Source organism: Crinia signifera, chromosome 11, assembly GCF_055691185.1.
Source record: "Crinia signifera chromosome 11, ASM5569118v1, whole genome shotgun sequence".
Lineage (NCBI taxonomy): Eukaryota > Metazoa > Chordata > Amphibia > Anura > Myobatrachidae > Crinia > Crinia signifera.
The window spans coordinates 76,292,556-76,306,186 of NC_139227.1; the positions used below are offsets into that span (position 1 = coordinate 76,292,556).

At 43.2% G+C, this 13,631-nt stretch overlaps 1 protein-coding gene across 2 annotated transcripts in view; it reads right to left on the reverse strand.

The window, feature by feature from the left end:
- LOC146045923 (pre-mRNA-processing factor 39-like) overlaps nucleotides 1–12,206 on the reverse strand; it is a 53,310-nt gene extending 41,104 nt beyond the window's left edge. Inside the window, exons 1-4 of one of the 2 annotated variants that reach the window (XM_083165049.1) lie at nucleotides 12,081–12,206; nucleotides 10,634–10,830; nucleotides 7,157–7,282; nucleotides 263–381 (exon numbers count right to left, since the gene is read on the reverse strand). In XM_083165049.1, coding sequence (XP_083021175.1) covers nucleotides 263–381; nucleotides 7,157–7,282; nucleotides 10,634–10,830; nucleotides 12,081–12,114 — 476 coding nt within the window. In that variant the 5' untranslated portion in view covers nucleotides 12,115–12,206. Of the gene's footprint in view, nucleotides 1–262; nucleotides 382–7,156; nucleotides 7,283–10,633; nucleotides 10,831–12,056 lie in introns of both variants that reach the window. The other variant, XM_083165048.1, reaches the window with a different exon arrangement.
- Between the last annotated feature and the right edge of the window lie 1,425 nt (nucleotides 12,207–13,631).

A 13,631-nucleotide genomic window follows, 5' to 3' on the forward strand; every position in this document is an offset into this window, starting at 1 on the left:
CAACTAATTTGGATTATCCAAACGAAGGATCATGCACTGAATATAGCACAGGTTTATTGTACATACGGGGTAATACACATGCCTTACTTCCACCAACATATCCATACCAATGTATCACTCCCACCCAAACTCATATATATTCCACACAATATAGCAAATCATAAGTAAATAAATAAAATTATATACACAGAACATACCCCCCATTTTCGAATCACGCGATGGAACAAAGATATGTGTCTATCGTGGGCAATTGCATGCTTACCGATCTAATTTATCGACAGATGCCGGCACAGACATATTCAAGTTTTGTTTCATGAAGGATATGTAATTTATCCACAAGGCCACATTGAGCGGATTCGCCTTCACAGCACGACTATACACCTGAACAGAGCAAAATGTTAGTACACGTACAGAATGGCATTGGGAGTGGCGCTCTATAATCGTGTGGTAACTGCAGTGCTCTAACGGTGCGGGTAGAGGTATGTTTCAGTGACAGACCTTAAACAACATGGCAATGTATACTACTTTATATTTAATAAAACTATGTGTATTAGCCTTAATATGACCAGAAAAAGATTGTATTTAAGTTGTTTTTGTTTGCATATATAAAACGACTCTCCTATTATATACAATAATATGTTATTAAAAACCGTGTGTAAAAAAAACCCAACTACTCCCTCTATACAAAACTTAAATGACGTGTCAGTAAATAAAGAAAGTTCATATAATATTCTGTACACACATTTTGAAAATTATCCATAAACAATTCATACATGTTACCAATACGCAGTGATGGCATTTACACTGACAAAAAAAATAATTTTAAATAATTAAATTAAAAATAAAAAAGACAAAAAAATAACAAAAACACAAAATAGAATTTGAGGATATTTCCTCAAAGTAGTAAGTAAACAAAATAATTATAAACAAGAGAAAAAGCCTTTTGCCGTCCTACGGTGCAGGACATACAGTTACATGGAGGAAGAAACAGGGGGGTTATAGAAATATGGAGCCTATTCTCATTTTCCAACGCCCTGGCTCCTAGAGGTAAAACATAACCAAGCGTTTGTGTCCCACCAAATAATGAAGAAAATAACTTTATGTGAAGACATAAATGTATTGCTTTGTTTTCTTTTGTGTTACTTCTGAAGGAATATATATAATTTACCCATATAATATCATTTACACATATAAGCAAGTGTTCAACATTTACATATCAAAGCATAGCTTGTTTTTAGACTATTATAGGTGTTATGTCCTCCATCTGGACTGCACTACAGATTATAAGAAAACTTGCCTGTTTCTCTCCAAGTGTTTTCTCCTCAGTCACCAACTTCATCACTCGTCGACAGGTACCAAATATCCATAAGCAAGCCTCCCCTACTTCTCAGAGAGGCAGCAGGGTCAATTCACGCATCGGTAAGGGTGCAGCATTTTCTTTACACGGGTAGAATGAAGATTCTTGCCACTTCATTTTGACTGTTCAGATGACGTCGCAACCTCTGAGAACTGCTAAGTAGGTTTCTTGGCAATTCTCAATACAAGAGTAAGTGTAACGTGTCTCTTGTACGGTCAGCCTGTGCCCCATTACATATTGCTAGTACACCGACAGCAGGGATGCAAATGAACACAGCAAAAAAAAACTTTATTTCACTGTATCTATTTTAGTTTGCATACGCGGTCTGATTTACTAATGGCCTTGTCTAACAGTGTGAGATCTGATGCTTTACTCTCGCTACAAATGCTCCATTACTGTAACTTCCACGTGATATGTTGTTTTTGTTTTTATTCTGTATATTAAAACAAAGGGACTGATGCAGAGTTGTACTTATGTGTCTTTTTGTGGGCAGGCGGGGCATCCTAACATGCAGAACAGCAAAGATACCTACAGTATATACACTTTCCAAGGGAAGGGTGTACTAATTGTAGGTGCCTGAAGTCAGGTGCAAATAAAAGCGAATGACGACAACGGTTGCTAGCATTAGATACCCACTTATACTGACCTATTATGGATTAACCTCTTTTCTGCATTACTCCTTCCTATATAACATGGTATTTGAGTACATGGTACTTGTTTCCTAGCACGGCGCCCGTCGGTCCCATCACATAACCATTAGTTAAGGTATGCGATGGGACCCGATGTGACCCGATATCAGTGTTTAAAGAGCTTACTGTACAATTTTTTTCATTGCGTCGCAATACAGCCACCCTGATGGGTGATTACTATGTTAAATGCCCCCATTGTTAACGACACCCCCACTATCAACGGCAACCCGAAGTGTGGTGAGCGCAGCGAGCCCGCGAATGGTGGCGGTACGCATCCTCCGACCTTTTCATATCCCCACTATCCACGTCGGGATGGAGTTGATTTTAGATCGGGAGTGCAGTTAGCCCCGCGAGGGGACGCGGAATACATGTGAAGTCATCCGCATCTGCTCGCCACGCTTCTGGTGCGGTGGCTCGCTGCGCTCGCCACACTATATAAAATCAACTCCACACCGACGTGGTTAGTGGGGGTATGAAAAGGTCGGAGGACGCGTACCGCCGCTCGCCACGCTTCGGGTTGGCGTTGATAGTGAGGGTGGCGTTAACAATGGGGGGGGGGGGGGGCATTTAACATAGTAATCACCCATCAGGGTGGCTGTACAATTAAAAATGGGTCGGATGGCATAAGATAAAAATCGTGGGCGCTGTGCTAGGAAACAAGTACCGAGTACATAATTCAAAGTATATTTTTCTTTCACATACACAGTAAGGAAAGGGACGTGGTACAGTCAAACTATAGTCATATTACAGACATCATAATGTCTGCAGGTAAATGGACTATAGGGTAATTCAATTAGTCATGGTAATTTCAACTAGCCCTAAAGGTTAGTTGGGGGTTCCACAAATAAATTTAACCCTGAACCAAAAGAGCCCAATTTTAACCCTCCCTTCCTCGCAGCCTGACCGTAACCATCCCTGCTAGTGCCGCCACCTAGCCTTCGTACCCTGCAGCATAAACTGAAATTGCAGGTTACACCACTCTGGGCCTAATCCAACTTGAGCTGTAATTTATCGAAATCAAATGCCGAAATGTAACCACTTAAGTGTCAAGTCTGTAAATCTTCCAGAACGTGGCTGCACTTCTGGTGCTTCTCACACCAGAAGATTTTGGGGTTATGTTGCTTTTCAATCCCCTGGGGACCGCCAGTGTGGACTGCAGCACATCTGGAATCAGCTTAAAGCATTACATACCCAGGCTTCTATTGGCCAGAGGGCGGGCTTAAAAACTAATATTTAATGCATAATATTTTAGGATGATTCCCAGGTGCCACAAGGTGGCCGGGAACCAGCGCTGATGCTGGGGGATCCCCGCTGGAGAATCCCCCGTGCACCTCTAATAATAATAATAATAAAAAAAAGGTACTTGTGTATTATCTGGGTGCCCGATTTTTTCATTGCATGCCACTACTTAGTGCATGCGATGGGACCCGATTTTCGGGCTTTTTAGACGTTCCTGTACAATTTAAAAATCAATCGCATCGCATGCCATTGTAATGCGATGGACCCGATGTGTACATTGTACCCAATGTTAAATGGCCCCCCAGACCTGATTTTTAATTGTATACCCACCATGATGGTTAATTATTAGGTAAAATGCCCCCCCATTGTTAACGCCACCCCACGATCAACATCAACCGGAAGCAGGGCGAGCGCAGCGGTAATCATCCTCCGACCTTTACATACCCCCACTATCCACGTCGGCGTGGAGTTGATTTTATATAGTGTGGCGAGCGCAGCGAGCCACCAATCCCCATGAGGGGACGCGGAATACATGTGATGTAATGCGTGTGCGCTCGCCATGCTTCGGGCTCGCCACACTATATAAAATCAACTCTACGCCGACGTGGATAGTGGGGGTATGAAAAGCGCTCGCCACGCTTCGGGTTGTCGTTGATCGTGGGGTGGCGTTAACAATGGGGGGGGGGGGGGGCATTTGACAGTTATTACCCATCAGGGTGGGTGTACAATCGTACAATCAAAAAATCGGGTCTGGGGGGGGCATTTTACATATGAATCAGACATCTGGGTGCCTGAACAATTAAAAATCGGGTCCAATCGCGTCGCATCGCATGCGATATGATCGCATGCGATGCGACCGATTTTTGGGTATACAATGCCGTAAGATGAAAAAAATCGGGCGCCCAGATAATACACAAGTACCAAAAAAAAACATTCTTGTGGTGTATGTGTCTTTTTTTTACCAATCCCACCACTGAATTTAAGGCATAAATAAGTGCACATAGTTTAACCTGTAGTCATCATACAGTATAGGCAGGACTGTATGCTTTGTTGGGAGCCAATTATTCTACCTCTGTCTCCTCCCACAATCCAAAAATATACTGGTAGGTTAATTGGCTGTAAATTCCCGGCAAAACGCTACAGAGTATGTATGCGCTATAATCATAGCTGGAATAATATGCAAGTATCACAACTATTATAGTTTCCAATTGATAAAGCCGCCTGGTGTGCGGCGAAACGTGTCTTTTAAGGATCCACAAGCTCCTGCCCTAACAAGTGGCTATCGAGGGGGAAACTACTTACCGTGCAGATTGCACAAAACTAAACTCCCAGCACAGAGACACTTGCAGCGGTGCACGCATACAACGGCAGGCGCTGCTAATTCGGCTTCCACATGCTATCAAGGAGCCTCCTGCCCGGTGCACTGCAGATCGTTCTCTCCATAACACCAAGCAGCCTCACCCGGTTACCTATCCGGCGGCTCATCGGGAAGAAGCTGCGAAAGTCAAGGAAGACAAGTGGACATCGCTCACCTAAACCTCAGTGTGCCAGCCGGCTTCTCCACTTAAGCTGCAATCCAACAAGCCTTGGACATCAAGCCACCCGCAAAAATAAGGGAGGCAGGAATCTGCACACGTAAGCGAGTCATCAATTATTAACTGACTTTTGCTTTTGTGCCACATGCCCATTTACAAGAGACTTTTGGGACTTAAAACCACAGGTGTGGATCAATCCACAGAGTGGACAGCAACATTATAAAGTGGACCACTGGGTTTATACTATATTAAGGGTCTCAAATTGACCAATTGCCTAAATATATTACCAACATCAGATGGAAACTTGACACTAAATAATTTTATGTGTATACCTTTGATGTCCTTTTTTACAGTGCATAATAGTTTGTCTACCTGAGTAAATTCATTATTAATTTTATCCTTATATTTATTTTTATATATCTTTCTTTAAGGTTTATTTTTGTCATTCTTTATGTAATAAAGTTTTTTATATATTTGTATATTTTATTGATTCATTATCTATATCCCGAGCGCCTAGTGGTAATTTTTTCATGTATCACAACTATGAGGGTACTGGTACTATTATGATTGAGCGTAATGCCTGGTTTAGCACACCAATCGCTGCAATCAGTTTATTGTGTGGAATGTAACAAGAGTGCAGGTAGTCAGTACCAAGTCCTATTATGTGACATTTTGACTGCATAGGTAATATCTTACTTGCACAGGGCTCTTCCCCCTCTGTAGGCAACCTGTGGCAGTCACGCCCCTGTGGAATAACACATGCCAGCATGCCAAGCCAAAGATGTGATGTTAGGGCAGACTAAACCTGTGGCAGGGCATGCTGGCACAGATAGTTCTACAGAAGCTTTAGGGCCACAGGTTGCTAACCCTATTCTACACACATCTTGATATTAGCATTAGACACACAGTGGTCTTCCCTCAGTGGGACACTATCTTGTATTAGTGTCCTTTTTTTATTTATTTTATTATTATTCAGCGTTACTTCCTTGTTGCACTTCAGAGTTTGCGACACCGACAGGACTATGTAGCACAGTGTAGGGATGGCCAACCATCAAGGTTTTGCTACTGACATACATTGGCTACGGAAATCCGATGGAGGATGGCAGGCGAGGTGTGCGCATGTGCGAAGGTGAACCACCTGTTGTAGAACAGTCGGATGGACAACCACTGAGCAGTGTGTGGAAACGGTCATATATTTCTCAGTCCTTGGCGTAGGAAGATTATTGTAGGTTTGTTAGATCATTATTTTACCTTAACATTGTTTTTCTCAGACTGGACAAATTGGCAGTTATGTGCCACAGAGATGGCGCTTTCCCACCAAATCCTTTTTCAAAAACCTTGAACAATCATTTGGCTTGATAGTCGTTTTTTGTACAAAGACCCATGAGTGCCACCATTGATTTATATCTACCAGTCTTGGGCCTTATAAGGTAGAGAAAAATTCAATAATTGATACGTTTATGACAAGTAAAAATTCCTCCACTGGATTACAAGGGCTGGAAGAGCTAAAGCAGCTTTATAGTGAATGATTATCTTTTGTGGAACCTCCCTCATTGTATCCAACCATAAGCCTTCCCTCACATCATGGTGTTTACCAGTGTCGGTTTTTACCTATGGGCTGCAGCCCCCCAGGTAAAATGTGCCACTGTTCTCTGCCTAAGTGAACCCAGTGCAGTCTGTGAGACTGCACTGGGTTCACTGTGACTGGCAGAGACTTCCCTCCGGGATGCCTCTACATGGGCTGCTGATGAGCAGCCCTTAAAAACTGGGTTCCGCTAATGTGCAGTACGAGGACGATACTGTGCATGTGCCGGAAACGGGACCCGAAATAGGCCTCTGACGGCTGCTGCAAAATCAGCCCATAGAGGCTGATGCCCGGCGCATGTGCAATACCAAAAGAAGCTACTGCGCATGTGTTGACCCCGCGGCGGAGACAGAGATCCTGGGACCGTGATTGGTGGCAGCAGAGGGGGGGACCCGCATTGCGGCAGCCCCCTCCTCCACAGAGGTAAGAGCCGCTGCTGGTGTTGACTGAAGTTAAATCAAATGAAGGACTTTAGTTTTACGGAAGCAGATTTCCATCCCCCTTACAAAAGCTCTGTCTGTGGTATGTATTCTCACCTGCCAGTTGGAACAGTGAGGAATTCATTTTGTGCCCCAATAACTGTATGAAATTCCACAAACCCAAAATCAAATGTAGGGTCTATATTGTACAAGAGGGACATATTAGTAGTCATATGCTAGTAACATCCATAGACAGATTTGGCAGTTGCCAATGTAAATGAGGAAAGTAACAATTATCAGGCTGTGGCAGCCTGGGTAATGGTCACACGCACCTTTTCAGCTTCATCTTTACTCACAATCCCTTGCATTAACACTGCGTACTTCTTCCAGTAGATGTGAGACAGTGGGAATTGCGTGAGAAAAGCATCGTACACTTTCCTACAAGCTGCCGGGATTCTCTGTGGAACCAAGGAGAGAGAGATATAGATGGAAACATCTGAAGGAATTCCTTGCACATCCAACTAAACAAAAGAGGAAATTCAATACCAGCTGATAGTATTAAGGTGGACAACTAATATTGCCTTGTCCAAATAGAGGATTAAATTAATATTAGTGGTGTTGGGGTTACTGAATCGTAATGCCATGTTCGAAGCCAAACATTATGGAGGCGCAAAACACTGAGAATGGATTCCCACCTAGAGTGCCTACAATCAGACAGGTATACACATTCAGGAACATGTCTGCAGAGAAAAAGTGTGAGGTTCTAAAAAAAATGGATTATAAGACTGTGTTCCCAAGAACAAACTGGGATGAAGAGCAACAAAATGGACAGATAAACTGATTTCGGCACCAGAAGGCTATCGTGTGCCCCAACTGCTACTGTGCTGACGTACATAGACTGGCATAGCCATCATGGGAAATACAGGTCGAGTATCCCGTATCCGAATATCCGTTATCCAAATTATTCCGAAAACCAGACATTCCAGAAAGTGAATATTTTTTTTTTTTGCTAAAAACTCACTGGGGACATTTGTAACAGCATCACTGGGGACATGATATGTAACTGGCACTATATATGTGCAAGACAATGATTGCTTGGCATTCAAATTCAGTGCTGAGATAGTACACATTTTGTTTCACGTTTTGAAACCTTGTTTTTTGAACAAATAAAATATATTTGTGTGTATTTTATGTGGTAATAAAATATATTTGTGTGTATATTATGTGGTTATACAGCATAAATGCAAGATACTTCAAAATACATCATTGAAATATTAAAATATTCCGAAACACGGAATAATCCATTATCCAAAATTCTCCTGGTCCCGAGCATTTTGGATAAGGGATACTCAACCTGTATATTATTTTTCTGCACGGAGCTACTCTCATTTCACAGAAGAGGTCTGTTAGGTTCCCCTATTTCACCATCCTCCCTTATTTGGGAGAACCACTGCTGTGCTGATAGTATATTAGATTCTTCTAAAAAAAAAAAAAAAAAAGAGATGAGACCAATCGGTGCACCCTGGGGTTATTTATTATAATGTGAGTTCTATTGAAGATGGTATGTTGCCCATGGCAACCAATCATATTTAACTATCACCTTCTAGAACAGGGCTGGTCAACACCGGCCCTCCAGATGTTGATGAACTACACATCCCGGCATGCCTTGCATCAGTTTCAGCATGGCCACATAGCAAAACTAATGCAGAGCATCCTGGGATGTGTAGTTCACTAACATCTGGAGGGCCGTTGTTGCCCAGCCCTGTTCTAGAAGGTCCTAAATAAAGTAGAATCTGATTGTTTGCTATGGGCAACATTCCATCTTTAACCCCTTCAGTGGCACTCCAGAGAATTTTCCGGGTTATGCTCCAGTGGCAGACTGGCAAACCCAGAAAATTCTCGGTAGTGCCATTGCTTGCGCCGCTGAGCTCTGAGATCAGCGCTGCGCTCAGCTTCACCCCGCATGCTTCCCATGGCTGTGTGTGGCGTGATCTTGCTAACGTCACGCCACACACAGCCGGGGTCAGGGCCGTGCAGCGGCTGATGGAGTGCTCAGCCGCGCTGCCCGGCCCTGGAAAACACAGTGTGTGTGGAAACTATTTTTCAGATACATTTGTTAAAACAAATGGATTTAGCAAATTTTCCTGAATGACCATTGTCTGTTTTCCAGTGTTTGGGAGCAAATGTTCGATTCTCATATGCTCCCATACAGTACCAGATTTTTGTTCCCACCAGATTGGACAGAAAAATCTCTAGATGTGTACCCAGCTGAGTCAGACACCATGTTCAGATCCTCATCGTTATCGGATTACCAAGCTCAGCTCGCTAGTTATTGGGACACATATAGGGTTCAAGCCCCTCTGGGGGTGTGCACCAGCATCTACAAATTCATCACAATTTATTTTTACTTATTAGTTCCACCAACGCTCCCATTTTATCATAAAAGCCCATTTGATCACACAGAGCTGCTCAAACACAGCACAGTAACACATTATAAATTCCCTATTACCAGATATTTGTTCCCACCAGACAGATTGGACAGACAAATCTGTAGGTGTGTGCCCAGCTTCACAATATAGCCATATAACAGTACTGATAGACAGCTAAGCATATACATATATAGAAAAATATGAACACATGATCTCATAGAATCAGTCATGGACAAGCCCCGTTGGAAGACCCCTGGTTAACAATCAATAACCATACAGGAATACAAATCATTCGTTCACTCATGAAGTGAAACATTTATTGCGGGATATTGATCTTTTGCTTTTACTGAAATGGTACCAGCAAAGAATAATAAACTCATGGGATAGGATATCACAATGTTACTTTATTTAAAAAAACAAAACAAATAAACCTGACACAATTCTATAGAGAACTTTTGAGAATGGGGCTTTGCAAGCACAGCAAATGTCTGAAGGACAAATCGCTTGAAAATTGCTCATACGAGAATATGCAATTACCCCATAGGAAAATACTAAAAAAAAGAAAACTATATAATAACATTAATAAATAATAACCAACCCAGCGGCCAATTGTTTTTAATCTGAATATGTTCTTCACTATTACTACGCTTCTTGAATGTATATTTTAATTTTATGCGTGTAAAGGTGGCCATACATCTACAGATCGACTGTCAGATTGGGCTGGTTGGAACAAAAACCTGGTAATGTCTGAATGACAGTATTTGGCAGTTTTCCAGCAATTCAAAGCAAATGGTCAACTGTCATTTGCTCTCATCCATTACCAGGATTTTATTCCAACCAGCCAGATCTGACAACTGATCTGTAGATGTATGGCCAACTTTACGTAATAAAAAAAAATCTAAAATAATATGATTCACATTACTGGAATCTGAATAGAAACCAGAAACATTTTAGTAGAGCCAAGCATTTAGTAAGTTCCCAGAGTGGATCAATAGGTTTTTTTCTTTTTTTCCCTAGTAGAATATATGTATAATGGGTGTGTAGACTTGAGGGGGGGGGGTGGATGAAATCACCAAGAATATAGAACCATTACCATTTTACTGGAGATGTGCGCAGTACAAATTTTATTTTCCCATAAATATGCGCAAGCACAGTAAACTCACAGTGCTGAATAATTCACTCTATAAGGTATTGTGAGGAGGGGGAACTCGCACTGATATTGCACATGGACCACCATCACCTCATAAAATTACTCTCTGAGGCTGCTGCTGCTTCTGTGTATACAGTGACACATGAATGTGACAAATAAAATAACCAAATATATTATGGGTGCCAGAAGTTACATCGGTCAAGGTGGAGAACCCAACAGAGATTGGTTACCTTTCCTACTGCAAAAGTCACCAGCTTAGTCCACTCTGAGAAACTATTGTCCTTCTGTATGGCTTCTATCCAGTAGGCTGGCATATTAAGCACCTCCTCCGCGGGTGCATCCTCCTCGTCATCGCTGCCTGAGCAGTCCTCGGTGGTGTAAACTTCAGAAGACATGATGAAAGGAGGACCAGCAACAGTGGGCAGGCCTGCACATATTTTATAAAAAAAAACATTGTTACAATATCCTTATTGGGCATTGCAATAAAGCAAATTATCAAATATACTAATCTGGGATATATTTACGAACACATCTAAAGACAATAAATAGTAATATTGCCCATAGCATGGAAATACTTCTCTATTGCATTGTAAAAAAATAACAGACAAAATCTGACTAGTTGCTACGGGCAACACAATAATTTGTCTGTTTCATAAACTTTAGTAAATATACCCTCTATGAGTAAAATAGTACCCTATTACTTTACATAACCTACCCAAGGCCAGTAGAGTATCCCATCACATTACCCACCAAGATTATCCAGTCACATGACCTAGCCAGGGCTTGCCTAGTTTCCCATTACCTAGCTAGGATGCGCAGAGTATCCTATCACATTACCTAGCCAGGGCTTGCAGAATATCCCATCATATTGCATACACAGGGTCTGCAGAGGATCCCATCAAATTACCTGCACAGGGCCTGCAGAGTATCCCGTCACATTAGATTAATACCCAGGACTTGCAGAGTATCCGGTCACATTACTACCCAGGTCTTGCAGGGTATCCCCATCACCTTACCTTCCCAGAGCCTGCAATGTATCCTGTCACATTAAGGGGTTAATTTACTAAGATGGGAGATGGGATGTTGCTATTTGCAAACAATCAGATTCTATGATCTTCTAGAAGCCAGTGCAAAATAAATAAAAAGTAGATTCTGATTGGTTGCTATGGGCAACATCCTATCTTTAACAGAAATCCCATCTTAGTAAATAAACCCCTAAGTAGCCAGGGCATGCACAGTATTCCATCACATTTCCTAGCCAGGCATACAGAGTATCCCGTCATATAAATGATCTGCCCAGGGACTGCAAAGTATCACATCAAATTATCTACCAGCAGAGTATCCAGTCCCATTACAGTACCTACCCGGGGCCCGCATTATATACCGTAACATTAGCTACCCCGGGCTTACAGTGTACCCCATCACATGACATAACTTAATTTGAACGTTAAGTTAACGTTATGCAGGACATATCCCGTCACATTACCATTAGCAATTCTGAGTCTACAGATGATCCCTGTATCCCGTTATACTATACAGTATAGGCCTTTCCGATTTCTCACAATAATCCCTTATATAACACAGTGTGCCGGGCGCATATCCCCCTCCCTATACACATGCAATATTTACAGTTACTATTTTAAATGTCATTACTCATTAATGGTTTTAGCATCGGACCTCCAGAAACGTTCAACGGGAGCCTCGACGCCATCTTCCCTGCTTGACGTCACTAAGCAGCGCCGGTCACAGTCCTTTCCATTCTTCAGTTAGCGGCCAATCAGCATGAGCCAGCAGCCAGGGCAGCTAATGGCAACGTGACTAGCCCCTGTGTCTACGGCGGCCATTTTTGATTCAGGCAAGTTAATAGTTTATGCTTACATTACAAGAAAAGCCCATTATATTTCAATATTATTATTATTATTATTATTATTTAATTCATGGCTTTTTTTATCATAAACATTTTATTTGTACCATTCATCAGTATTTCTCATCGTGTACTGTTTCATGGCAAATATTTTGCACCCATTTTATACAGTATAGGATAGAGTGACCAACCGTCCCGGTTTGCCCGGGACTGTCCTGATTTAGACCTCCTAAATCCTGCGTCCCGGCCAAACCCATCCCGGGACGCAGAAAGTCCCGTTTTAACTAAATTGTTGGTGTTGTTGCCTGGTGACGTGCTGGGCAGCTCACTGCTCTATCCGGCCGCACAGCATTAGACTTGGAGTGTGGGAGGGGAAGCTGTTACGCGGTGTGCGCCGCCGCTTTCCCATCATTGGTTAGTTCAGCCACCGTGTGACCGCGTCCCCTCCCATTCTCCCAGTAATGCTGTGCAGCCAGCCAGGGCGGGTGCGGTCAGGCAGCATTACTGGGAGCGCGGCGCCGGCGCCGCGTTAATGACCTGCTGCTGTCTGTGCTGGTGAGCCCCTGGCATGACTGAAGGAGGAATGGTGAATGCGGTGACCCGACGGCTGCTGGAGGCTGGAGCCTGCGAGTCGACTCTGCGTCTGCGACGGTGTGCTGCTGAGTGTGCCCCCTGCCTGTATATGCGGCCGGGTGAGTCACTCTGTGGGGAAGGGGGGGGGGTTGTCAAGCCTGCGACCCCCTGTCCCGGGTTGGCCCTATGGAAAGTTGGTCACCCTAGTATAGGAGCTAGGGATGGATCAAAAGAAAACATAAGTTAAATTATGTTTTTCAACATTGGTTACAAAACATCATTTAGACCTAAACATTGGTACTCTAAAACCGATGTTAACCAATGTTTGGGACTATGTAAAAACCGGACCCGGACTAAACCCCGGACCCGGACTAAACCCCGGACCGGACATCAAAATCTGCAGTCCGGAGCTTGTAGTGTCCGGTCCGGGGGGTGTACCGTCCGGGGGGTGTCTTATCAGGGGGGTCCCTGTGATAGCTATTATCAGGGACATGGGGAAGGGGAGATTACAGCCGTGTGGTCTGGCCTGTTCGTTTTTTGCTACATGCCCGGACCATACAGGGAGGCTTTATTCTCTCCCTCCTCCTCTTCCTGGTGACAGGTGTCACAGGCAGCCCCCTCGGATAGGACACCCCCAGACAGGACACCCCCTGGAGCGGACGCTACAAGCTCAGGACTGCAGATTTTGATGTCCGGGAGTCTTGTCCTGGTCCGGTTTTTACCCATACCCCCAATGTTTCTATATATTTTTTAATAAACTCTCTACTTAAGTATATACACTACACTGATAC